Source organism: Oreochromis aureus, linkage group 1 (genome assembly GCF_013358895.1).
Source record: "Oreochromis aureus strain Israel breed Guangdong linkage group 1, ZZ_aureus, whole genome shotgun sequence".
In the NCBI taxonomy this organism is placed as follows: domain Eukaryota; kingdom Metazoa; phylum Chordata; class Actinopteri; order Cichliformes; family Cichlidae; genus Oreochromis; species Oreochromis aureus.
In genome coordinates this window covers 7,275,513-7,300,674 of record NC_052942.1, presented here as the reverse complement: position 1 = coordinate 7,300,674, position 25,162 = coordinate 7,275,513, and the positions used below count along the sequence as shown (strand labels likewise).

The following is a 25,162-nucleotide window of genomic DNA, read 5'->3' as shown; positions in this document are numbered from 1 at the left end:
GGCGCTCCTTGAGGCTGAAAGGGCCGAGCTTGTGCTCACCTCACGACCTGACCAGCAGTTGCGCCCCACAAACTACCCTCAAATCAGAGCTGCAGACTGCGACAGTGAGGGGGAGGTCGCGGGGATATGCCAGCCGCAGCCCTCGGTGCCCTGGAGGCGTCCCCATCGACCGACCGACCGCTGCTACCGGTGCGATGAGCCTGGCCACGTGGCGCGCGACTGCCTGGCGCCCGCCCCAAAGGCCAGAACTATGTGGCGTCAGGGGGATGAGAGGGGGAGTGGTACAGCGAGGGGACCACCGCTCCAGCTTCCTGCCCCCCTCCAAGAAAGATGCACGGTGGTGGGCCTAGTCGGACACCTCAAGGGACTCTACCTGAGCTGCTGTGTTGAGGACCAGCCCTGCCAGGCCCTGGTGGACATGGGGTCCACCATTTCCCTAATACGACCTGGTGTGTTTCCTGGAACATCCGGGCCGCTTGTGATGGGTTGGTCGCCCATCAACACCCAGCTGATGACAGTGACGGGGGAGAGAACTGACATGCGGGGGAAGAAACCGTTGCAGATCCGAGTGAAGGATTTGGAGCTGGTGCTCGACTTCTGGCTTGCTGACATCCAAGATCAGTGCATCATCGGCCTTGATCTGCTGACCCGCTGGGGGGCCTGCGTTGACACTGCGAAGCTGGCTATCACTCTTGGTACAGAGACTCTGGCCCTCCAGTGCGGTCAAAAGCAGGGAACCAGAGACTGCAGGCAGACGCGGCTGGTTCAGCACACCATTGACACCGGCTCTGCTCAACCCATCTGTCTGCGCCCACGCCAGCTGCCCCTCTCGAAACGGCAGGGAGAGCGGGCCCAGGAGGCACGGGGCGTGGCTACTGCTCGGGCCACAGCCGGCGGAGGGGGATGGCTCTCGTTGACCATGCAGCAGCTGAAGCAGGAGCAGGAGGCTGATGCGACGTTGGTTCAGGTGGGGACCTGGCTGGAGGTAGCACGACGCCCAGGCTGGACAGGGGTGTCAGGGCAGGGGCCCGAAGTGAAGGCCTACTGCTCCAGGAGGCTGAGGGAGCGGCCGCGAGTGGTTCGTGAATACACCCGCCAGGCCCAGGTCAGCGCCGCAGTACGACAGAAAAGAGCCTGCGACACCAGGTGCCGAGGGGGAGCGTTCGTGCCTGGCGACAAGGTTTGGGTGTACTGCCCGGTATATATTGTAGCGGGCCAGGGCTGTTTGGGGTTTTGTTATTTACAGTTATGTTCTGTTGTCATGTTACCACAGTGACAGGTGACGCCCTCTCTCTCTCCGCGATGGTGTGTCCTTCCGGGGGCGGGGGGGGTGAGAGGGCGCCCTGTGTGTTGTTGTTGCTGTGCTGTTGCCGCGCTGAGCAGTTGGCTAGCGGCAGTGTTCTCCAGTAAAAGCTCCTTGTCTGAGCTCGCCACAATATATATATATATATATATATATACATATTAAAAAAATATATATATATATATATATATATATATATAAATATATATATATATATATATATATATATATATATATATATATATATATATATATATATATATACATAAAAAAAAAAAAAATCTCTGCTCGCCCCTGTGGGCGGTTAATCCTTCAAGCTCGGGTCCTCTACCAGAGGCCTGGGAGCTTGAGGGTCCCATGCAGTATCTTAGCTGTTCCTAGGACTGCGCTCTTCTGGACAGAGATCTCCAGTGATGTTCCCGGGATCTGTGACTCCCAAGCTAGGCGATACATATATATATATATATATATATATATATATATATATATATATATATATATATATATATATATATATATATATATATATATATATATATATATATATATATATATATATATATATATATATATATATATATATATATATATATATATATATATATATATATATATATATATATATATATATATATATATATATATATATGTATATATATATATATATATATATATATATATATATATATATATATATATATGTTCCAACATTCGAAAGAAGGGACTGCTATCACAGCTAGAGATTGACGAGGTACAACATAAATGCTACGGCAAGGAGGAGTCAGGACGCCAGGTCAGGGGGAGATATCATCACCCCACCCGAGATTGGGTACATAGCCCCAAGTGCGATAGGAGAAGGATCGTTGAGTGCGAGAGGAACTGACCTGAAAGATAGGATCATGGCCAAGCTTGAAACCTGGATCCTCCGTGAGGCGGTTACCAAGATTACGTGAAGTACCCTCAGAAGGTCTGCTAGATGATGTTAATGCAGCACTACGGATGATACCTACAACCACGATTACCGACACTAACAAGCTGATCTACACCACGGCAGCAGTGATCAGTGAGATGCTTGGCTACAAGTTGAACAGCCACAAGGGGCAGTACCCTCCATGGAGAAGGAGGCTAGAGGGCAAGATCAAAGTAGCACGGAGGAGGTTAGCCAACTAACGGAGTTGCAGAAAGGCGCGACAAAGAAGGTGCATAAGAAATACAGCAAGCTGTCCATACCGAGGCCTTGAAACTGCCAAGCAAAGACTCACAGCCTTGGCCAGCCGCTTGAGGAGGTACACCAGAGAGATAGAAGGCAGGAGAATAAACCAGCTGTTCTCCACAGAACCAGCAAAGGTGTACTCTCAGTGGCAAGGGAACAATAAGAGAACAGCACCACCAAGGCTGGAGACGGAGCAATACTGGAAGAGCATATGGGAGAAGGACGCAACCCATAACGGCAATGCTCAGTGGCTAGTGGATCTGAGGGCAGACCACAGCAACCTCCTGAACAGGGTCCAGTAACCATCACAGTGGCAGATATCCAAGAAAGGGTCTCCAGTATGAAGAGTTGGACAGCACCAGGGCCCGACATGGTTCACGCCTACTGGCTGAAGAAGCTGACTGCACTCCACGAGCGTCTGGCAGCACAAATGAACCAGCTGCTAGTTAACGAGAGACACCCGAATGGCTAACTGAAGGTCGGACGGTCCTGATCCCCAAGGACCCCAAGAAGGACCGGTCCCATCCAACTACCGACCAATAACCTGCCTCAGTACTACATGGAAGCTCCTGTCAGGCATCATATCGGCTAAGATGAACGGGCACATGGGTCAATACATGAGCGGGCACAGAAAGGGATTGGCAAGAATACCAGAGGCGCAAAACACCAGCTACTGGTAGACAGAACAGTCAGCCGAGACTGCAAGACCAGACTGACCAACCTGTGCACAGCCTGGATTGATTACAAGAAGGCCTATGACTCAATGCCCCACAGCTGGATACTGGAATGCCTAGAATTGTACAAGATCAACAGGACCCTAAGAGCCTTCATCAGGAACTCAATGGGGATGTGGCGCACAACACAGAGAGGCCAACTCCAAGCCCATAGCACAAGTCACCATCAAGTGCGGGATCTACCAAGGAGATGCTCTGTCCCCACTGCTGTTCTGCATAGGCCTGAACCCCTCAGTGAGATCATTAACAAGACTGGCTACGGATACCGACTACGAAACGGAGCGGTTGTCAGCCACCTCCTGTACATGGATGACATCAAGCTGTATGCCAAGAGTGAACGAGACATCGATTCACTGATCCACACTACCAGGTTATACAGCAATGACATCGGGATGTCATTCGGGCTGGAGAAGTGTAGTCGGATGGTAACAAAGAGAGGAAAGGTAGTCAGAACTGAGGGATCGAACTACCAGAAGGCAACATTGCAGACATAGAGGACAGTTACAAGTACCTGGGGATCCCGCGAGGCGAATGGGAACCATGAAGAGGCCGCTAGAAAAGCTGCAACCACCAAGTACCTGCAGAGGGTCAGGCAAGTCCTGAGGAGTCAGCTGAACGGTAAGAACAAGATCCGGGCCATCAACACCCACGCCCTGCCCGTGATCAGGTACCCTGCTGGGGTAATAGGCTGGCCAAAGGAGGAGATAGAAGCCACTGACATAAAGACAAGAAAGCTCCTTACCATGCATGGAGGGTTTCACCCCAAGTCCAGCACCCTGAGGCTGTACGCTAAGCGGAAGGAAGGGGCCGGGGACTGGTGAGTGTCAGCACCACAGTCCAGGATGAGACAACGAACATCCAAGAATACATTGGGAAGATGGCCCCAACTGACCGAAAGTGCTCAGTGAATACCTCAGGCAGCAGAAACCCAAGAAAGAGGAGGGAGACGAGGAACCATCATGGAAGGACAGGCCCCTGCACGGTATGTACCACCGGCAGATAGAGGAGGTGGCTGATATCCAGAAATCCTACCAGTGGCTGGACAAAGCTGGACTGAAAGACAGCACAGAGGCACTAATCATGGCAGCACAAGAACAAGCTCTGAGTACAAGATCCATAGAGGCTGGGGTCTATCACACCAGGCAAGACCCCAGGTGCAGGCTGTGTAAAGATGCCCTGAGACAATCCAGCACATAACAGCAGGGTGCAAGATGCTAGCAGGCAAGGCATACATGGAACGCCATAACCAAGTGGCCGGCATAGTGTACAGGAACATCTGTGCCGAGTATAACCTGGAAGTCCCGAGGTCAAAATGGGAGATGCCCCAAGGGTGATGGAGAATGACCGAGCTAAGATCCTGTGGGACTTCCAGATACAGACGGACAAAATGGTGGTGGCTAACCAACCGGACATAGTGGTGGTAGACAAACAGGAGAAGACGGCCGTAGTGATCGATGTAGCGGTTCGAATGACAGCAATATCAGGAAGAAGGAACACGAGAAGCTGGAGAAATACCAAGGGCTCAGAGAAGAGCTCGAGAGGATGTGGAGGGTGAAGGTAACGGTGGTCCCCGTGGTAATCGGAGCACTAGGTGCGGTGACTCCCAAGCTAGGCGAGTGGCTCCAGCAGATCCCGGGAACAACATCGGAGATCTCTGTCCAGAAGAGCGCAGTCCTGGGAACAGCTAAGATACTGCGCAGGACCCTCAAGCTCCCAGGCCTCTGGTAGAGGACCCGAGCTTGAAGGATAAACCGCCCGTAGGGGCGTGCTGGGTGTTAAGTTTTATATATATGCGCGTCTGTGTGTGTGCGCATGTGTGGAGAGATTGTTATACCTTTGTTGTAGAATTCACAATCGTAGGCTGCAGAAAAACAAAGAGACTCTTATTAATAACAGGATGAGTACTACTACTATCAATAATGATATAAATACTATGAAAGTAGTACTGAAAGGTACTTTATAAGCACGTAGATATTAAGCAAGTAGATATTAATTTTTATTAGAGCCTAACCAGTATAGGATTTCAAGATCAATATCAATATATGGTCATTTAAAATGCCCCGCAACATAGTTTAAACTTCCATCAAGTTCTTCCCTTTTATAGTTTCCATCTTGACATTTACATAAATTCTCTAATTCTACTGTAGATAAGAATTTATATATAATTAATTATGACAACTATTGATAATAATTTGCTTTTCAACAACCGCTTTTCAACCGATAGCAGTTTAACTGATAACGATGTAACTACAATTAGAACATAATTTTTTAAAGTTTTTATGTTCTTTTCCAAATAAGCTATTGAAGCTCAGTTATTCCTCTGTAATTAATTAAACATATGTGTAGTGTTCAAAAAGGAATGCTTTGACAAATAAAATCTGCAAATGTTTTTGCTCCCTGTGGTCTGACTGACTCACGGCATAGGGAAGGAGAACGCCAGTCCACAGGTACACCCTGGTGGCAGCAACGCTGGGCGTACGCTGCCACGCTGGTGCAGAAACACTCGCAGTCGCCTCCTCGGCTGCAGGCACATGTGTCTGCTAGACAGTTCATGTAAAACCAGGTGACATCCACCTAAAGGGAAATATAAGAAATATTTTTTACAGATTTATTGCAAATAGATTAATTAATAGCAACTAGAATTTCACCCCTTAATTAAAAAATAAAAAGTTTGTAGTACTTGTAAAAAGCTCAGGGTAGAGCCGTTTTGTTACTCACCACTGGGTGGCAGGCTTGGAAGATCTCACTGAGCAGAACAGCACATTGTCGTTTTGCAAAAGGTTCTCTGAGTGGACTGAGAGTGCAGGGGTGTCTGATATCTGGACTGTTTACACACTGAAGACGCACACATACACAGGGAGATAAAAGGAAACATTTATGTCAAATGAGAAAGATCAATTTCACTATAAATGAATCACTATTTCAGTTTCAAATAAACTGAAGTTGTGATGAAAAGGCTTGCAAGTTATTGTCCAAGTGAAAAGGTAATTTCATAGTTAATCACCTTCATTAGATCATCAGAGCATGATGGACATACAGGCGGTGTTGGGGAGTAACGGAATACATGTACCGCCGTTACGTATTCAGAATACAAAATATGAGTAACTGTATTCCGTTACAGTTACCGTTTAAAAAGGTGGTATTCAGAATACAGTTACTTTGTTGAAATAAATGGATTACACGGCGGTACTTCCCTGTTTCATATTGTCGCGGGTCAGGACTGTTTGGGTTTGTTTGACAGCTACGTTCTGTTGTTCCAGGCGGCAGCGTTACGGTTGCCATGGTTACAGGGTGACGCGCTCTCTCTGCGTGTTTCCTGGGTGAGAGCGCTTTTTTTTGTTGTTGTTGTTGTGCTAAGCTAAAGGCAGAATGCTACAGGCATAGCTCTAAAGCATGTAGCCTGATGGGCAGTGTAGTCCGTGCTGCAGGGAGAATGGACTGCCATACCCGTTATGTGTCTGTGAGCGAGGGAGGGAGAGAAAGGAAAAGTCCGAGCTGTCACGGAGCAAAACAGGAGCTGGAAGCATGTAAATATAATAATAACCACAGCAGCCAAGAAGAGTGCCTGAGGAGCCCATTTGTAAGTAAGCTATTAAGACTCAACTGTACACTGTGTTCGTGTTTTCCTCCGGAAAAAATAAGTTCCGTTGGAGAAGCCTTTCAACGCCTCTCTCTGTCTCCCGCAAGCAAAGTTGACCCAGACAACAAAGTAAAGCTAGTTTTCGGCTACCAGCCCGACCGGGAACCGGACGTATTAGCCAGAGGTCCCTTTACTACGTTTCGGAGCCGCGGACCTTCAGTAACAGTAATAAATCACAGCAATAGGACATTCATGTAGTTGTAAACAGCATGATAGTATATTAAGTATTCCAAAGTATTCAGAATACGTTACTCTCATTGAGTAACGTAACAGAATACGTTACAGAATACATTTTGGGGCATGTATTCAGTATTCTGTAGTGGAATACATTTTAAAAGTAACCTTCCCAACACTGCATACAGGTGATGTTTTGCTCACCTCTGTTGCAGTCCAGCTGTTTCCAAACTCCTGTGGTGTTGGGGAGTCGATGTTGTCAGGCGTTCGCATCTCATTCACTGTCTTCAAGTCAAAGTTCCCACACAGTCCACTCAGCTTCCCCTGAACACATCACATCACCTCGTTTTAGCCTGTTAGCTCATATATTGTTAATACCCTCATGATATTACATTTTACTTCATATCATAGCCTCTTAAAATTTGTGACTGACAGTAACACAGAACTGCCTGTGTGATGCTGCTCTGGGAGTGGTGTGTTCAACAGTCCGATTGAAAAAAAAAATCTGTTTAGGCTCTTCAGTGCTCCTGTTTCAGGAGATGATTCGCTGTATGTTCCTTTGTGAAAGGAAAGGACATGCCACGATTCATAACAATGTACCGTCTGACCTTTCACAAAAATAATCAGCTAAACTACAAGTGATTCCCATCATGGCTGCAGATAACTCAGAGGTCACTCAATTAGAAACCAGAAAAATCCCAAAATATCAAACTGGTATAACATCAGTTTATTAGGAATCATATGTGGAGTCACTTTATATTGAAGATCAGCTGAAGATCTGCAAAAAAAAAAAAAAAAAACACTGAACCAGCATCTTACCTGCCAGCGAGGTCCAACCTGGACATGCACCGTAGTCTTTCGGTCCCAGAGGACTGTGACGTCTTCCTCTGGGAAATGAATCACTGTGAAGCACCCAGCTGGCCAGATGAACATCATCTGCTTCCTGTCAATCACACTGGATGGATTCTGCATAAACAAGTGACTGTAGTTAGATGGCAGCTATCCACAGAAAAATCCTTAAATCTTATTCAGAAGAAACAAAGATGACACACAAAGACACTGTGCAGCACATCTCTCTGTGCCAGGGGTAGAAATTGCTTTAAAAGTGACTCTTACTGGCTTCCCAGTGTCATCATCAAAAGCGACAAAGGATCTTCCAACGTTGATCAGCAGGGACTTCCTGCAGATGATTCCACTTTCAAAACAGTCGACGTTCTCAGCTGTGACACTGAGCATCACATCAGCACTGCTCTGTGGAGGTGAGAAAACACAGCTGCTGTAATAGTAAATGTCTTTATAGCTGAGAAATCTCAGTGTAACAATAGGCTTAGTGTTTATTATTACAGAGTAAAGCAGGTTTGTGTGTGTGTGTGTGTGTGTGTGTGTGTGCGTGTGTGCGTGTGTGTTGGGGGGGGGGGGTTCCACTCTTATGGACCAAAAAATATATCACATGCTCATGCTAGGACTATAGTGCCCATAATAATCTTTTTGTCACATACCTTTACAAGATAAACTTTACATGCTCCAACGTAGTCGAATAACAGCCCATCGAATGTCCTGTAGTGGCGATCACCGTAAGCCGTGCACAACGATGGACATGGCTGAAACACACACTGGAACGTCCCATGCTGGCAAACACTACAAAGACAGCAATGCCTCAGTGATTCGGTATCAACTTGTTGCCACTTAGTTAGAGGACATTTTTTTCACATCTAATGGCCTCCTTTTGTTGAGAGCCTCAGGTTTACAGAGGGCAGAAAAGTGACTGGTGAATTGTCAAAGGCTGAACTGCAGTTCATTGCGCTATTAGGCTGTCATCTACATCTTCTTCCCTGGCTGAGGTTTGAAGAAGAAATGGAAGGATGGGAGAATGACTGAGATCACTGGGAGAGTGTTTCCTTTCACCAGTGATGAACAGTCTGAAGCAGAGAATCAAAGAGTCATACAAGAGCCCGCTCTGTTTTCAAGGCCTTTTTCTGTGCTGTGATAGCAGAGAATTATAGATATCAGGTGGCCACTTTCGAAGCTCTGACAACCTCGGGATTCTGAGCTTTCAGGCTAAATCTGACTTTGAAAAATTGTCGATGGTACTAGAAATTGTTTGCTTGATTGTCATATTAATTTTGACAGCTATTGTTGGCAAGTCCAAGACCAAATTTGTAAAGCGTGACACAATGAATGATTGCCTGAAGAGAGAAAGGAAATGTGATATGTAAAGATAACATGAAAGGAAGATTTTCAATTTTAATGAACAAAGTTTTCTAAAAACACTGAATCTGTGGAAACATACCACTGGTAGCAGGGCGAAGAGACTCTGTCGCCAGGGTAATACTCTTTTCCTTTCCACAGACAGGGGCATGCGGCGGGCTCAAAGCACTCATCTCCATGTTTCAGCAGCCTGTGGGAAACACCCCAACTGTTAAAGGACAAACACTTTTAAAGCTCTGTATTCACTGAGTTTATGTAGAATTGAGACCAATGGATTCTGTATGCTGGGGCTGAAAAGTAAAGCCAGTGTTAAAGCGCCTTAAATCAGCATTTTTTTCTAATAGCCAGCAGGGATCAAAAGGACACTTGGTTGTCTAGCACTTTACTCATCACTCTGCTCACTGCTGCACTCCTAAAAGACATGTACAGAGGCAAGACCTCCCTGTTTTGTACTTCATTGTGCATAGATCCATAAAATAAGAAGAGCTATATTTCAAAGTGTGATATAGTTACTTAGAACTGAGAACTATGCAGCATAGAGCAGATGTTAGCACAGGAAAACAGTTTGAAACACATATCTTTATGTTATAAACATGCTCATTAGAGTCAACAAGGAGACTAAATGTGGGTATGATTCATTGTGTGATTAGCAAGTCATTCTTAGTCACACCTGCCCCTTGATAATCTTATTCTTATTCAAAACACCAAGACAGACTATAAAGATGTTGAGATTTTACAACAAGACTAGTGTGAATCTATATCCTTTTTAATACAAAGTCTCCATGAAAACTGTAACACATGACATCTTGAAAGCATCTTGAATTACTGTGGCGCAGAGCTTTGGACTTGCCTTCATCACCACTGCCACTGAAAATGTATCTGAAATGTTTACATGTGAAGCAGTTTATTTAAATGTGAGACCATCTTTCCAAAAGCTTAAAATGTACTAAAACTGGGTCATGCAAAAAGTACATTGATCACAAACACAGCATCAAATCTACAACAGAATGGCTGAAAAGAGTCAAAGTCATAAATGTACATAAATTAATACCTGCAAAGCCCAATAAACTGAAGTGACATTATTTTATTTTTTTAAGTGGTTTTAAAAAAAAAAAGTGCATATATCTGATCTTTTATGTATACTTTTGACCCTTTGTGGATTAGAAAAAAATTCCAAAGTAAATTCAAACTTCTGTACCCAGGTCTTGCTTTTTAAAGAAGTATGCTGTGATGTATTGTGCCCTGAAAATCAAACAGATAATCATTAGAAGCCTAAAATTACCATGATATTTACGGATAGGAAAGGTGCTTGCCAAGACTAAGCTGGGTTTAAGGACCCAGAGTGAAAGCTGAGTGAATACCGAACTGAGTAGGCAGACCCTTAACTTTAACAGGTAAAAAGCAGATGAGGAGTGAGGCTGCAGCCTCCCTTTCTACCTGTTCATCTTTCTAAAGTAGAATCATTGTGGCGATCGCTCACTTGTGTTGGGTTTTTTTTTTGCTTTTTGCGGTCAGCGTTGTATTCTACTATGAGAAAGATCTTAGAGATGTGTGTCCTCATTAAGGATTTGTGTTGGTGTGTAGCCTCAGGTTTATGTTGCTAAATGGTGATTATGAAACAGTTTCTTTCAGCTGTTTACAGAGTAACATGAAAGTAATCTAACAAGTAGTGTAACAAATTGCTTTTTCCCAGGAGTAATTAAGTAACATACTGCAAGTAATGCAGTAATATAATAACAACAATAATAATAATAATAATAATAATGATGATAATAATAATAATAATAATAATAATGATGGATTGCATTTATATTCATTATGCGTTTATATTCATATTCATTATGCGTAATAATTACTTTTTTGAGTAATGACTGATCACAAGAAAGAGGGAAAATACCTCAACAAACATGCACAAACATTTGACCCACAGCATGCAGTTAATCTCCATGAATTTAATTTCTTTGTAACAATTGTGGTGACTCTCAAAAGGGAGCTAGTTAGAACCCATGACAATCGATAAGGAATCAAACCAATCAAAGTGATATCGATAATGGAATTGGAATCACTACATCCCTATTGACATTCATGCCCATGATGAATGCCATCATATTATAGCAATGTATGCTGTAATGTCACCAAAACGCCTAGAATTAAATCATTATAGTTACAAGAGAAACATAATCTGACTGTAAACAGTGGCAATATAATCCAACAAAAAAGGAAGCTGAAAAAAAATTATTTGTAATAAGAGTGCTTTGCCACAAAACTGGCACCTATGAGAGTGTGTTGTGTTATACATTCACCCCAATCAGAACAAATATATCTTGAAGACTGTTGCAAAATGCTACAGTTCATTTTGTAGAAAAAGAAATGTCATTCAACAAGAAAAACAAACCAACAATCACCACTTGAGGAACCTAACCGGTGTAAGACTATGCATTTTTAAATCCCATTAACATGATTTTATGTTCATTTTAAGTTGACGGACAAATAATTATCCAATAATTACGCCAAATGAGAGCCGACACATATCCGTTTACTTACTAACGTTCCCTGACCCTAACCAAACACCCACTTAGCCAGACGTTAATAAAAAATAAGGACTGCTTACTACGTATTGTGACCAAATGAACATGATGTACAAGCAGCTCTGCCCCTACCAGAGAGTATGATTTAATTTGTAAAACACTCATTGAGGAGGGTTATCGCTCCTGAAATCTAAATAAGCAAATCATTTCCAAATGATCATGTTGCATTAAATTTAAATATCCCTGTATCCATACAAAATTAACAAGTTTTTACATCTCTATGTGTGGAGTGATCACTAAGTGGTTTTGATTGGGTGTCTCACCCACTATTTTCACACTAGGTATGTGTATATATGTGTGTGCGGGTGCACTAGTATGTTTATATAAGTATATATATCTGTAAAATTGTATATCTTTTGATGTGTTACTGGGTTAAATATATATAACAAATTGTAATGAAGAATTTATGATGGATAGGGCATAAACAGGAAGAAAAGTGTAGGCTATTAGTTACTAAATAGTGGAAAAGGGGTGGGATTAAAGAAGCTAGTGCTTCCTTATACTCCTTTTTAAACATTGTTATTAACTGGTAATTAAACTGGTTATTAACATCTGGCTCTCTTCCACATCATGTCTTTTATCCTGTCTTCCTCCTCTCACCCCAACCGGTCGTGGCAGATGGCCGCCCCTCCCTGAGCCTGGTTCTGCCGGAGGTTTCTTCCGGTTAAAAGGGAGTTTTTCCTTCCCAATGTCGCAAAAGAGCTTGCTCAGAGGGGGTCATATGATTGTTGGGTTTTTCTCTGTATGTATTATTGCAGGGAACACCTTACAATATAAAGCGCCTTGAGGCAGCTGTTGTTAATAAGTTATTTATAACTTATATTTATATTTAAGTTATTTATAATTATTATTGCTTTGTTTTCCTTTTGTTTTGTTTTGTTTGCTTGTCTCTTTTTCTGTGTCGTTGTTCTTATACTATTTTAACACGTTCAAAATAAAGATTCAATTCAATTCAAAATTCTGCAACTAATAATCCATTCTCATTGAAAGCAGTGTTTTTTAACTATTGGAGAACAGTGACCTAAAGGCATGCTATCAAGTTATAGCATCGTCATTTTGCCAAGAGAATAACAGAGGTAGAGCCAAAGCAGGTCTGCTTCCAGAGCAGAGAGATGCCAGGAACCCAGAACAAATTACAGGGGTGTGCGACTGTGGACTGTAACGCTCATGTTAGCTACATGAGAAAACCAGACAATTAGGATTCTCAGAGATAGAGAAAGAAACAGTCTTTGTCTGCAACCATCCATTTGCTTTCGTCTCTGCAAGACGAAGCTGATAAGTATCTTGTAATATCCAGGGTTGGGCTATATCAACTGGCGAGGCTGCCGTGACATACTGAATGGTCCCGCCACAAACCTCAGGTTCATCTGAGTAGAGTTACACCACAGATAAAACGGTGTTAACAGCTTCCTTTATCTGGCAGCCAAACTGCTGTATCAATTTCTCTGATCAAAGATATGAAAATCATTTATTCTTCTGACCTACGAGCACATTATGAATAAATTCTCATAAACACAGCCCTCATTTTGAATTTCATTCTTTCGCACAATGTAAAATGGACTGAGGAATAAGTAGTTGAAAAACATGACGACAGATGAGTCAAACAGCGCAATGGCTTGACTGCAGTCTGCCTTGCATCGAGTGTACTGCCAAGTGTTGCACACCAAGTAGAGACAACAGGCTGAAAATTATCCCTGATGGTATGCAGCCTTTGGCCTAGATTATTAGTGACATTTGCAATCGTAAATTACATTCACAAGATTAGCAGGTAAATTGATCAGTTTATTTGGGGCAGAAAATAATTTAAGGAAAGAGAGTGATGTTGTTCTTTTCTTCAGGTTTAAATTATGCTGGCATTGCTTTCAGACTCCTTCAGCTGCAAGACCTCTGTTTGCATAGAGTACTGTGGGAAAACTTTGTCTCTGACTAAGCACATTATCCATGAGCTTGTGTTTTTTAATCATGACATTTAGTTAGTACATAATGGCTCCCATTTCTGTCCAGGGCAATAAAACAGGAAGTGCTTTAGATCAGGCCTACCTTCTGATATGTGTCTTCAGAAAGCTACGATGTCAAGTGATGGCTGAAATATGTAAAAACAAAGTAAAGTTTGTATCTAATAAGACTAAAAATGTAACTAAATCTTTTACTGAAGACAACTGTTTGATCACCCGCAAAGTAGCTGTCACGGCGGGGCGAATTACACACAGTAATTCGGCGTGCCCGTGTGGCGTGCTGGCTAGACCCAAACGCGGCGAAGGCTAGCGGTGGGTTGGAACAGACACGCAGTTATTCTAGTAACGATCCCGCACGAAGCTTGGCTTCGAACTGGCGTTACAAATGGAGAGCGAGCGGGCTCGGATGAGAGAAAGAATCGAGAGGAAAAACACTCACAGTTGCTGAATCAGGCGGAGACTGGCGAGGCAAAGTTTCGGAGCTCCTGACATGAAGGGAACGATGTCTGAGCGGCGAACAGGTGAGTGGCATCTCTCTTTTAAGCCCGGCCCCGTAATCAGCTGATCAGCCGCTGACAGAGCTGACAGGACCCCCCCCCTGAAGACCGGCACCCGACGGTCCAGGACGGCGGCGACGGAAATCCGAGATGAGGGAGGGATCCAAGATGAAGCGGGACGGCACCCAGGAGCGCTCCTCAGGGCCGAAACCAGCCCAGTCCACCAAGTACTGGACCCCCCGACCCCGGCGACGGGAGTCCAAGAGCCGCCGGACAGTGTAGATAGGGTCCCCATCGAGGAACCGGGGAGGGGGCGGGGACGGGGACGGGGGCGCCAGCGAGGAAGCAACGCGCCGCTTGAGCTGGGAGACGTGGAAAACAGGGTGGACCTTCATGGCGGATGGAAGCCGGAGACGGTAAGTCACGGGGTTGAGCCGGGCAGTGATCTCATAGGGGCCAACGAACCTGGGAGTGAGTTTCCTGGATTCGGTATGGAGTCTCAGGTGCCTCGTGGAGAGCCAGACGCGGTCCCCCGGCTGAAAAGGATGACCCGGACGGTGGCGGCGACGATGCTGCGCAGCGTATCGAGTGTTGGAGCGGGAGATGGCAGCCCGTGCCTTGATCCAGGCCTGACGACAGCGGCGGACCATCTGTTCCGCAGCAGGCACGTCGACCTCCGCCTCCTGGTGGCTGAAGATAGGAGGATGAAAACCATGACAGACTTCAAAGGGCGAAAGACCGGTGGCTGAAGAGACGTGAAGGTTGTGAGACAGCTCAGCCCACAACAGGTAACGAGGCCAAAGCGACGGTTGGGCGGAGACGAAGCACCTCAAGAAGCGTCCCAGTTGTTGATTGGTCCGTTCGACCTGCCCATTGGTCTGCGGGTGGTAGCCGGACGAGAGGCTGGGAGATGCTCCAATCAGACGGCAAAAGGCTTTCCAGAACCTGGCGGTGAACTGGGGCCCCCTGTCGGAGACTATGTCCTTGGGGAAGCCGTGAAGCCGGACGACATGGCCCAAGAAGAGCTCAGCTGTCTGTTTGGCGGAGGGGAGGCCGGCCAGGGCGACCAGGTGTACCGCCTTAGAAAACCGGTCCACAAAGGTGAGGATGGTGTCCAGACCGTTCACGGACGGGAGGCCGGTAACAAAGTCAAGGCCGACATGGGACCAGGGACGTCCTGGCACAGGGAGAGGGCAAAGGTCGCCTGCGGGAGGCTGAGTGGAGGACTTGGCCCGAGCACAGGTGTCACAGGCGGAAACGAACTCCCGGACGTCCCGAGTCATGGAGGGCCACCAGAAGGCACGACGGAGGAGCTGGAGAGTCCTGTCAGACCCCGGGTGACCAGAGAGCGGGGAGGAGTGAGCCCAGAGCAAGGCCTCCTGACGGCATCGGGATGGTACATAGAGTCTCCCAGCAGGGGTGTCAGGCGGAGGTGGTTCGGCGGTCAGGGCATCCCGGATAGAGTCCTCCAGGGGCCACCGAAGGGGGGCAGCAAAGCGCTGAGAAGGCAGGATAGGTCCTGGGTCTGACGTGAGGTCGTCCTGGGCGAACTGTCTGGAGAGCGCGTCTGCCTTGGCGTTCTTGGAACCAGGTCGGTAGGCGAGGTGGAAATTGTAAGGCTCAAAGAACAAGGCCCAACGGGCCTGCCGGGGTTGAGTTGCTTGGCCGGCGGATGTGGATCAGGTTCTGATGATCAGTCCAGATCAGAAAAGGGTCTTTTGCCCCCAGGAGCCAATGCCGCCATTCTTCTAAGGCCCACTTAATGGCCAAGAGTTCTCGGTCTCCGACACCATATCGTTGCTGCGTGGGAGAAAACTTCCTTGAGAAATAGCAGCATGGGTGCAGTTTTCCATCCGGGCCGTGTTGAGAGAGGATGGCGCCAGCGCCAACATCGGAGGCATCCACCTCCACCACGAAGTCTCTGGTAGGGTCAGGGTGGAGCAGAACGGGGGCCGTGGTGAACCGCTGGATAAGCTCTCGGAACGCCTGTCTTGCATCCGGGGAGAGGCAGAAGGGTTTAGGCAGGTTAGCTGGTTTGGTGAGAGATGTCAGTGGGGCGACAACGGTGCTGAAGTTGCGGATAAAGCGCCGGTAGAAATTGGCGAAGCCCAGGAAGCTCTGTAGTTGCTTAAGGCTGGAGGGCTGAGGCCATTGGGTCACCGCTTGAACCTTTTGCGGCTCCATGGTCAGGCCATCGGAGGAGATGGTGAAGCCCAGGAAGGAGGTGGACCGCTGATGGAATGCACACTTCTCCAATTTGCAGAACAGCTGGTACTCGAGCAGCCTGCTCAGCACGGCCCTCACATGGCGAACATGGTCCACTTCGGTGCGGGAGTAGATTAAGATGTCGTCAAGATAAGCAAACACCGACCGGCCTAGCATATCCCGCAGGACGTCGTTGATCAGATGTTGGAAGACGGCAGGGCTGTTGCAGAGGCCGAAGGGCATCACCAAATACTCCCAGTGCCCGTTAGGGGTGATGAAGGCGGTCTTCCATTCATCCCCTTCCCTAATGCGCACCAGGTTATAGGCACTGCGTAGGTCCAGTTTGGTGAAGATGCAGGCCTGGGAGAGGGAATCGAGCGCGGTGGATAACAGAGGAAGCGGATGGCGGTTCTTGATGGTGACCTTATTCAAGCCCCGATAGTCTATACAGGGGCGGAGCCCGCCGTCTTTCTTCTTAACAAAGAAGAATCCAGCAGCAGCAGGAGAGGTAGAGGGGCGAATAAAGCCCTGTTGGAGGGCCTCAGTAACGTACTCCTCCATGGCTTTATTCTCTGCGGGAGACAGAGAAAACAGACGACCACGAGGAGGGACCGCTCCCGGGAGGAGCTCAATGGCCATGTCGTAGGAGCGATGAGGAGGTAGAGTGGAGGCTCGCCTCTTACTGAAGACCTCAGATAGGTCATGGTACGCCGGAGGGATCTTATCCAGATCAATGAGCTCCGGGGGAGGGGCCTCTTCTGACTTTGAGTCCTTTTGGGTCCGAGAGAGAAGGCAGCGGCAAGGACACCGGGGACCCCAACCCAAGATTTGACAGGAAGACCATGAGACGTGGGGGTCGTGCTGGCGGAACCAGGGGTATCCAAGGATAAGTGGTGAAGAAATGGCCGAGACGACTAGAAATTGGATCTCCTCCTGATGGTCCCCGATAGACATGTGAACCGGCTGGGTTTGGAGCTGGATCGGGTAGGGTTGGAGGGGTCGCCCGTCCACTGAGGTCACCGGGAGGAATCGGTCCACAGGAGTTAGTGGAATGCCAAGTCGGGAGGCTAGTTTTTGGTCGATGAAGTTCTCAGCGGCTCCGGTGTCCAGGAGGGCTTCTGATGGGGACTGACGGCAGTTCAGATGAAATATTACTGGTAACAGGAAGCGAGAGGGGCCGGAGGAGTGCGACTGGCCAGGTGGGACCCCCCCGCAGTCTACCTGGCGTCGTCGTTTTCCGGACGTAGCGGGCACTGGGGACGACGGTGGCGAGCTGATCCGCAGTAGGCGCAGAGACCCTCACGCCAGCGTCTCTCTCTCTCTTCTTTGGAGAGTCTGCCCAGCTGCATGGGTTCCTCGCTGGATGTACGGCTTGGGCTAGCAGCGGCTCCGTCAGAGGGGGGAGGAGGCTGCGAAGACGTGGTCCTCTGAGGCTGGAAGGGTTTGAAGGCCCGAGGGGTGTGGCGAGGCCGCGACATCACTCGTTGGTCGATCTTCAGGCGAGATCCACGGCCTCATCCAGGGTTTTAGGGCCTCACGGCCGGTCATCTCATCCCGGATGTAATCAGCCAGCCCCTCCAGGAAGATGGGCGAGAGAAGCATCTCCCCACTTTAGCTTAGCGGCCAGGGTACGGAATTGGGAGGCAAAGTGACAGACGGGTCGACTGCCCTGGCGTAAATGAAGCAGCTGCGACTCCACCTCCACTTCACTGCTCGGAGGAACGAATGTCTTTTTTAATTCCTCCACAAACAGAGCATAGTCATTACAAGCAGCAGATTTGTTGTTGTAAAGAGCCGCGGCCCATTCCTGAGCCTGGCCAGACAGGAGAGAGGTTAGCATCGCAACTTTGGCACGGGCGGTGGCGTATTTAGTGGGCTGGCATTCAAACAGCATGTCTAAAGTGGCAAGCAAACCATCAGGCCGGCCATCAACTCCGTTCCACTTATCTGGCAGTCCGATCCGGGGCTCCGCGCTCACCGGCGCTGGCTGACGTTGCAGCGAGGTGACGGAAGAGGAAAGTTGGAGGACGGTTCCGGTGAGAGACTCCAGTTTCGTGCTCATCCGATCCACCACACCGCGCAGGTATAGTACTTCAGCTTTCAGCCGTTCGAATTCCGCTGGGTCTATGTGCGGCTCAGACATCCTGTCACGGCGGGGCGAATTACACACAGTAATTCGGCGTGCCCGTGTGGCGTGCTGGCTAGACCCAAACGCGGCGAAGGCTAGCGGTGGGTTGGAACAGACACGCAGTTATTCTAGTAACGATCCGTGCACGAAGCTTGGCTTCGGAACTGGCGTTACAAATGGAGAGCGAGCGGGGCTCGGATGAGAGAAAGAATCGAGAGGAAAAAACACTCACAGTTGCTGAATCAGGCGGAGACTGACGTAGGCAAAGTTTCGGAGCTCCTGACATGAAGGGAACGATGTCTGAGCGGCGAACAGGTGAGTGGCATCTCTCTTTTAAGCCCGGCCCCGTAATCAGCTGATCAGCCGCTGACAGAGCTGACAGTAGCCATCAATTATCACACACAGATCACAACATTATGCTGACATGATGAACATTTCACAGTTAATAAAATGCATAAAATAATTTCTGCTACAAATTGCTTCATTTTTTCAGTACTGGAGCGTCTTAGTGCAAACTCTGGGACGAGGAGGATGTACTTAATGAGGATTATGTATATGACTACATTTTTACATTTTGCAAGCAAATAATAATATTTTTTTGAACCAGATGTTCCCTACTTATCCTAGACACTAGCTCAGGGGTCTGCAACCTTTTACACCCAAAGAGCCATTTGGACCTGGTTTCCACGCAAAAGAAAATACTGGGAGCCGCAAATACTTTTTGACATCTAAAATGAAGATAACACTGTATATATTGTTTTTTATCTTTATGCTTTGTGTGAACAACTAAGGTGTGTTGCTTATGAAATCCATGAAGTGCTACAGAGAAAATTAAATTATATTTATGTAATCAACACATTTTGAACTCTTAAAGAAATATAACAAAAGGAAAGACACCCAGCTGAACTAAAATGATCCATGTAGCAAACAAAACTGTTATCAGCCGCCACCTTATATATCGCCTTTGGGCTGTTGGAGCCTTGACCTGACTCTTAAAAAATAATTGGAAAAAAGCACTATGCTGCTGAAAAATGAAAAATAGATATTTGCAAAATTCTGCCTAAATATGTATTTTACCTGGTTAATGCGTGCGGCAGGGCGTGGTTTGCAGCGCCGCTGCAGGGGAGGCGGACGCACCTGAGCGACACCCGCAATCACGCCTCGCTGCCTTAACGTCTGTGCTATCTGTGCTGTTGTGTTGTTGGTGGTGTATGCCGGGCTGTGAGCTGAAAAGCTACAGCCGGCTGTATGCGTATAGCAACCGTGTGTGAAAAGTGCTCAATAAAGAGATGCTCAAAAGCATGCTCATGGAAACATCGTTGGGTCTGCCGTGATTTGATTACAATGGGACTTCTGCTCCTGAACCTCTGCGCACAGAGTCCGCAAATCGGGGCTATACAAGTCAGTTTACGCAGGACTGTAAGCTGTCATCTGTCAGGCGTGAGCGGTGTTTGTCTTTAACATAGTTCACGGTGGAGAACAGCTGCTGACATAATGTGGATCCGAAGATCCATAATTGGCCTACCTGGGGTTGAAAGTCTCGATAAATGCACGGCGTTCGGGCGGGTATACCGGCTTCATGAGTGTGACTCTTATTTTGAGCGATGAAAAATAATAGAATATAATTTTATTTTTATATTTCAATAGCACAATAATCTTCCAATTTAGAACTACGAGTTAAAAAGAACTAACATAAATAAAATACACTTCAGCTAAATACTTCTAATTTATTTGCCCAAACCACGCGGAGCCGCACTATAAGGACTAAAGAGCCGCATGCGGCTCCGGAGCCGCAGGTTGCCGACCCCTGCACTAGCTCTTTCAAAAGGCAGCAGACCTGACAAGGTATATCATCTTTATCACCTAAACTTGTTTTTGCTTACAACACACTGAATCATCTCATGAGTCTAAACTAAAACAAAACCTGTTACCAAAACCAAATTCCAGCACGCTGCATGTTTCTGTTTTGCACCTGAAAGTCCAGGTTCATATGAGTTCAGCTGGACTAATTGACACAGAAGGAATGAATGAATGGTCTACATTTTGATCATAAACAAAGTGTGCCATTGTGAATGCAGACACAATGGATTAATCTGTCTGCACCTCAGCTAATCATTTCCCATTAGAGGTTTTAAAGTCCCGCTTCAGATGAATACCTTGCAGTTGACTCTGAGTTTAGAAAGGGTTTTTGTATTTTGATAGTCATTTAAGTGTAGAGTTAATATAAGAAGAAGAAGAAGCTGCTTATCATTTGTTGACTACTTTAGTAAACACAACTAAAGCTGTGGGGATATGGTCAATGTTTTTGAAATCAGAAATGTTATAAAGGTTATTATGTCAATGTCCAAGATGTAAATATGAAGAATTATTTGGGTTTGGGTTTGAAGAATTAATTAAAAGTAAAAGTAAAAGTAAATTAAGCTACATCTCAAGTCTGGGGGTTAGGGTTAGGGAAGATATATTTTTATTTGTCCTCAAATGTATCATTTATATAGAAAATAAGCTGCAATAAATTTGGTATATACCAGTTTCAACTGTTTTAGATTTTTAAATACTCTCTATATAAAGATTTGTGATTTTTTTTTTTATTGCATGCAACATTTTATTTTTTTTAAAGTATTTATATAAACCTCATCGTGCTGTAAGCTCAGACAGTTGTAAAAGCATAGTAAATACCAACATCATCCTTTAAAATACTCAAGAACTAAGTTGTTTGAAAATGATGCAAAGAAATGCCAATGCATCTCAGCCCTTCCAGGTCAGAGACAAGAGAATCTAAAAAGGTAGATAAACTAACTGCTGAGAAATGCTAACAAAGATTAGTCAATAAACAGACAGGGGTCAGTTTTGAACTGAATCCTGATGTTTTCTGCAACACAGCTCCTGTTTTGATGCTTTCACTGGGCAAAAACACTATTCATCAAGATTCATTCTTTACACTATTGGTATTAGTATTGCTGTCCAAATGCATAGTGAATTTGAATATTTATATAATATACAGTGTATTTACTGAATCCCACAGTGTCTCATAAAAAGGTTCTGCACAAAAATTCCCAGATGCTCAATATTCACAATTGAAATAAAAGGTACAACTATTTCTCCTCCTATTCAATTCCGTCCTACCAAAGATGTCTTTATTTCACCAGGGAACTTAGCCTTGAGATATTGTTCAATTAGCAGAAATAAAGAGGTCTGGAAACAAAGCCCACATTATGCTTCTGTCTGCTAGCAGTCTGCTAATAGCTAGTAGCAGACTGGTCGATTAAGTATTTCTGACAAGACACCTGTCTTGATTCTCTCTAGCTCTTGACGAAGGCGGTCGCACTTTTTTTCCTCCTCCTCTCCTCTCCCTTAGCTTCCCTGCTTAGCCTCTTGTGTCCTTGTCTAGTCTCGTGTTTTTTGTATTACTTTTCCCTGGAACACTCTCTCACAGTCTGTTCTCTAAAACTTAAAAGAGGAATTATGGATTTGATCAACTGGTCTCTGAATGCAATTGACACCCCTTCTCAACGAGAAGTATGGGCTCGGGTGAGCCTGAGTGCTGAAGATATCTACCTATTCGGAACCATGATAATAGGGTTCTTGCTGATCGGAGCTGGCTTGGCCCTGGCTTATTGAAGAATTAAGGAAGCGGAACCAGCTGTTCAAACCCCCACAAGGCTGCCCGCTGGGATTGAAACAATGGGACGAGGCGTGAGTTTTCAAAATGGGCTTATTGAGTGCAGCACAGATAAGATCTTAGAGAACCGCACAGCTGCCGTGAATACTCAGAACAAGACCTCTGAGTACAAACTGGATTACATCTGGAGGGGCTCGCTCGGAATAACACCTCTGAGCGCAAATTGGATCACATCTTGGGAAGCGCACTGCGGTCGTAAGTTCTCAGAACCTGCTCTTTGAGCACAAGAATGACAGCATCACGGAACGTAAGTTTGGATAACATCGTTGAAAGCTCACGGTTCTCCAACGGGAGATTGAGAGACCAGTGTTGGACTGTTAGAACAGCTTTGAAATTCATATGAGTTGTTCGCACTAAAGTTAAAACCACCATTACTTCATGCGGAGACCCCCTTCGGCGCCAGCTGCGGTCTCAAGGCTGGAGCTGAACAACAACACCCTGATAACGACTGTGTTGAGACTGTTCTTCCCATTCTATGCAAGGCCACCTGGGTTGGCTGGAAGACTGTTTACTTAGCCTGGCAAGGCGAAGGACACTGTCTCAGCTGAACTCTGGACACATACACACACACACACGCACACAGACATATATATATACACATGCAGATATACAATCATCCCCCTTCCCCCCTCCAAACGCCTTCGACGCTTATTCCCCTCCGATGCTGATGGTGGATCAAGGAGACCAGCGCATAGGCTGCAGGCCCGGATGTACTGTCTACATTGGCTGTCTCTCACCCTTTACCCATCCCTGTTGCTTGTCATGTGTTTCTTTGGTGTATTAAGAGTTTTTTCATGTGCTATGTGCAGAGGTGTTTTTTTTCTGTTCTCAAACTGATCTCCCTGTTGGAGCTCAGTCTGGGGGGAGTTATTTTTTCTCCTTATCTTTCCTCATGTGGTGCATTTTCCATGTTATACCTCTCTGACCTGTCTTCCCCATGTGATGTTTTTGTGTAATGTATGTATGGTCAGAGGGTAAGATGGCGCCGCCATTACGTGCAATAGGTCGGCAGCCTTAACATGAAATTTCCCCTTGTGGGACTAATAAAGGTATATGAAATCAAATCCGTAACGTAGCTGCTAATAAGCTGCTATCATTCATTCTGGACTGCCCGGTGATGAAGTGTGAAAGACTAGAAAGACTACCCAAGTACTGTAGACCATCATGCATTGCCCTGAAAGAAAAATGACAGGTGGACGAAAGGCATGAAAGCAGCATTTCTCAACGTGAACAGCCACAAAGTATGTTTTAAATATGAATTAGGAAAAAAATAGTATATTTTGTGTTTATTACAGAAATGCATACATATATAAGAGCAATGACATTAACATTAACAGTACAGAGAAAATCACCCTGTAGACTTTTGCCAGTTAGCTCGTAACCCTAACCCTTGACAACTTTCTATAAATATCAATACTGAATGAATTATCTTGAATGCCTGCTAATGCAAACACAATTCTAGCTAGCTAAGACAAAATTTAACGTTTGCTAACATTAATGTTATCAAAATACAATATTAAGGTAGTTAAGTTTTTGCTTTTTAAACTTATTTAGAATTTTTTGGGGAGGGTGTGGTGAGTCATGTTAACATCACTGATTTGTGAACTCCATGAATCTTTAAAATAAGAATCATAATAAAGGTTTCTTCTGTAAAAAACAACCCTTGATTAGCAGAAAAACAAACAGGCTTCTATGTAGCAGAATATGACTCCAGACTGATCTCATACAAATCAGTTATCTCCCAGTGAACCTTAAAATTGTCTCACTATCACTACCCTCATTAATACAGCTGTCATCAAGAAGCAGAAGGGCTGAATGAAATTTCTTTGTGCCATATTTACCACAAAACTCAAGTTTCAGTGACTTTTTAAACACCTGAGCTATAAGTGGACGACAGTTTTAGAAGTTGTGATGTTGTTGACACCCAAAAGGTCAGTTTGCTCCATGTGATGAACAGGGACATCTGAATCACACCAGTGAGGTCAGAAGAGGTGACTCAAGGTTCAGATGACCATTTTTGCCCCTCTCTGACCTTTTCACCGTATCACTACATTTCAGTAGGTTTGCTGAGATAGTGCTCTGAGTAACAGGCAGAAAACCCAGACTTGTGCTATTTATAGAACGGAGCTAAAGTAACCAAGGGGAGCTTCGATGCAAGGCCAAATTCCAGGAAGTTGGTTCAACAAACTCTGAGTCTAACCACAAACTCCGAGCTGATTTATACAGAGCCCCTCTGATGACATGGTCCAAAAAATAAATAAATTGTGGCAACAAAATACTACTTCGTGCCCTCGAAATAGTATAACGTGCCCACAAAATACTTATTTGTGGCCACGAAATACTATAGATTTTATTGTCAACCAACTGCAAGGGCCTGGGAAGGATCACGGTTATCGCTCAAGTGTTTCATGCCCACAAATTAGCATTTCGTGCGCACGTTATACCTATTTCGTGCCCTCGAAATAGTATTTCGTGGGCACAAATAAGTATTTCGTGGGCACTTTATACCCATTTCGTGCCCACGAAGTAGTATTTTGTGGCCACAATTTATTTATTTTTTGGACCATGTCATCAGAGGGGCTCCGTAGATTTACTCTGAGATCAGCAACTCTCAGTTTCCTGTTTTAGAAAGTAGGATGATCAAAGTTCAATCAACTCTGAGAATGTTCACCCTGAATTGAATATGTTCGTAGAGAAAGGAAGCAATCCTCAACAGAGCTTCAATACTAAGATTCACCATGGCAATGATTAACTAAAGAACAGATCCACCTTTTTATCCAGTGAACCAAGGCATATGCATTCAGGTCAAGTATAATGTCATAATTTTACATTTCAATT

The 25,162-nt window shown here is 45.6% G+C and overlaps 1 protein-coding gene across 1 annotated transcript in view; it reads right to left on the bottom strand.

Moving 5' to 3' along the window:
- Positions 1-25,162, bottom strand: part of otog (otogelin) — a 120,765-nt gene that overhangs the window by 29,855 nt on the left and 65,748 nt on the right. The window contains exons 24-31 of the mRNA XM_039601332.1: positions 9,355-9,462; positions 8,564-8,702; positions 8,181-8,315; positions 7,884-8,030; positions 7,269-7,388; positions 5,969-6,085; positions 5,668-5,824; positions 5,085-5,111 (exon numbers count right to left, since the gene is read on the bottom strand). Of these exons, the coding sequence (XP_039457266.1) occupies positions 5,085-5,111; positions 5,668-5,824; positions 5,969-6,085; positions 7,269-7,388; positions 7,884-8,030; positions 8,181-8,315; positions 8,564-8,702; positions 9,355-9,462 (950 nt within the window). The remainder of the gene's footprint in view (positions 1-5,084; positions 5,112-5,667; positions 5,825-5,968; positions 6,086-7,268; positions 7,389-7,883; positions 8,031-8,180; positions 8,316-8,563; positions 8,703-9,354; positions 9,463-25,162) is intronic.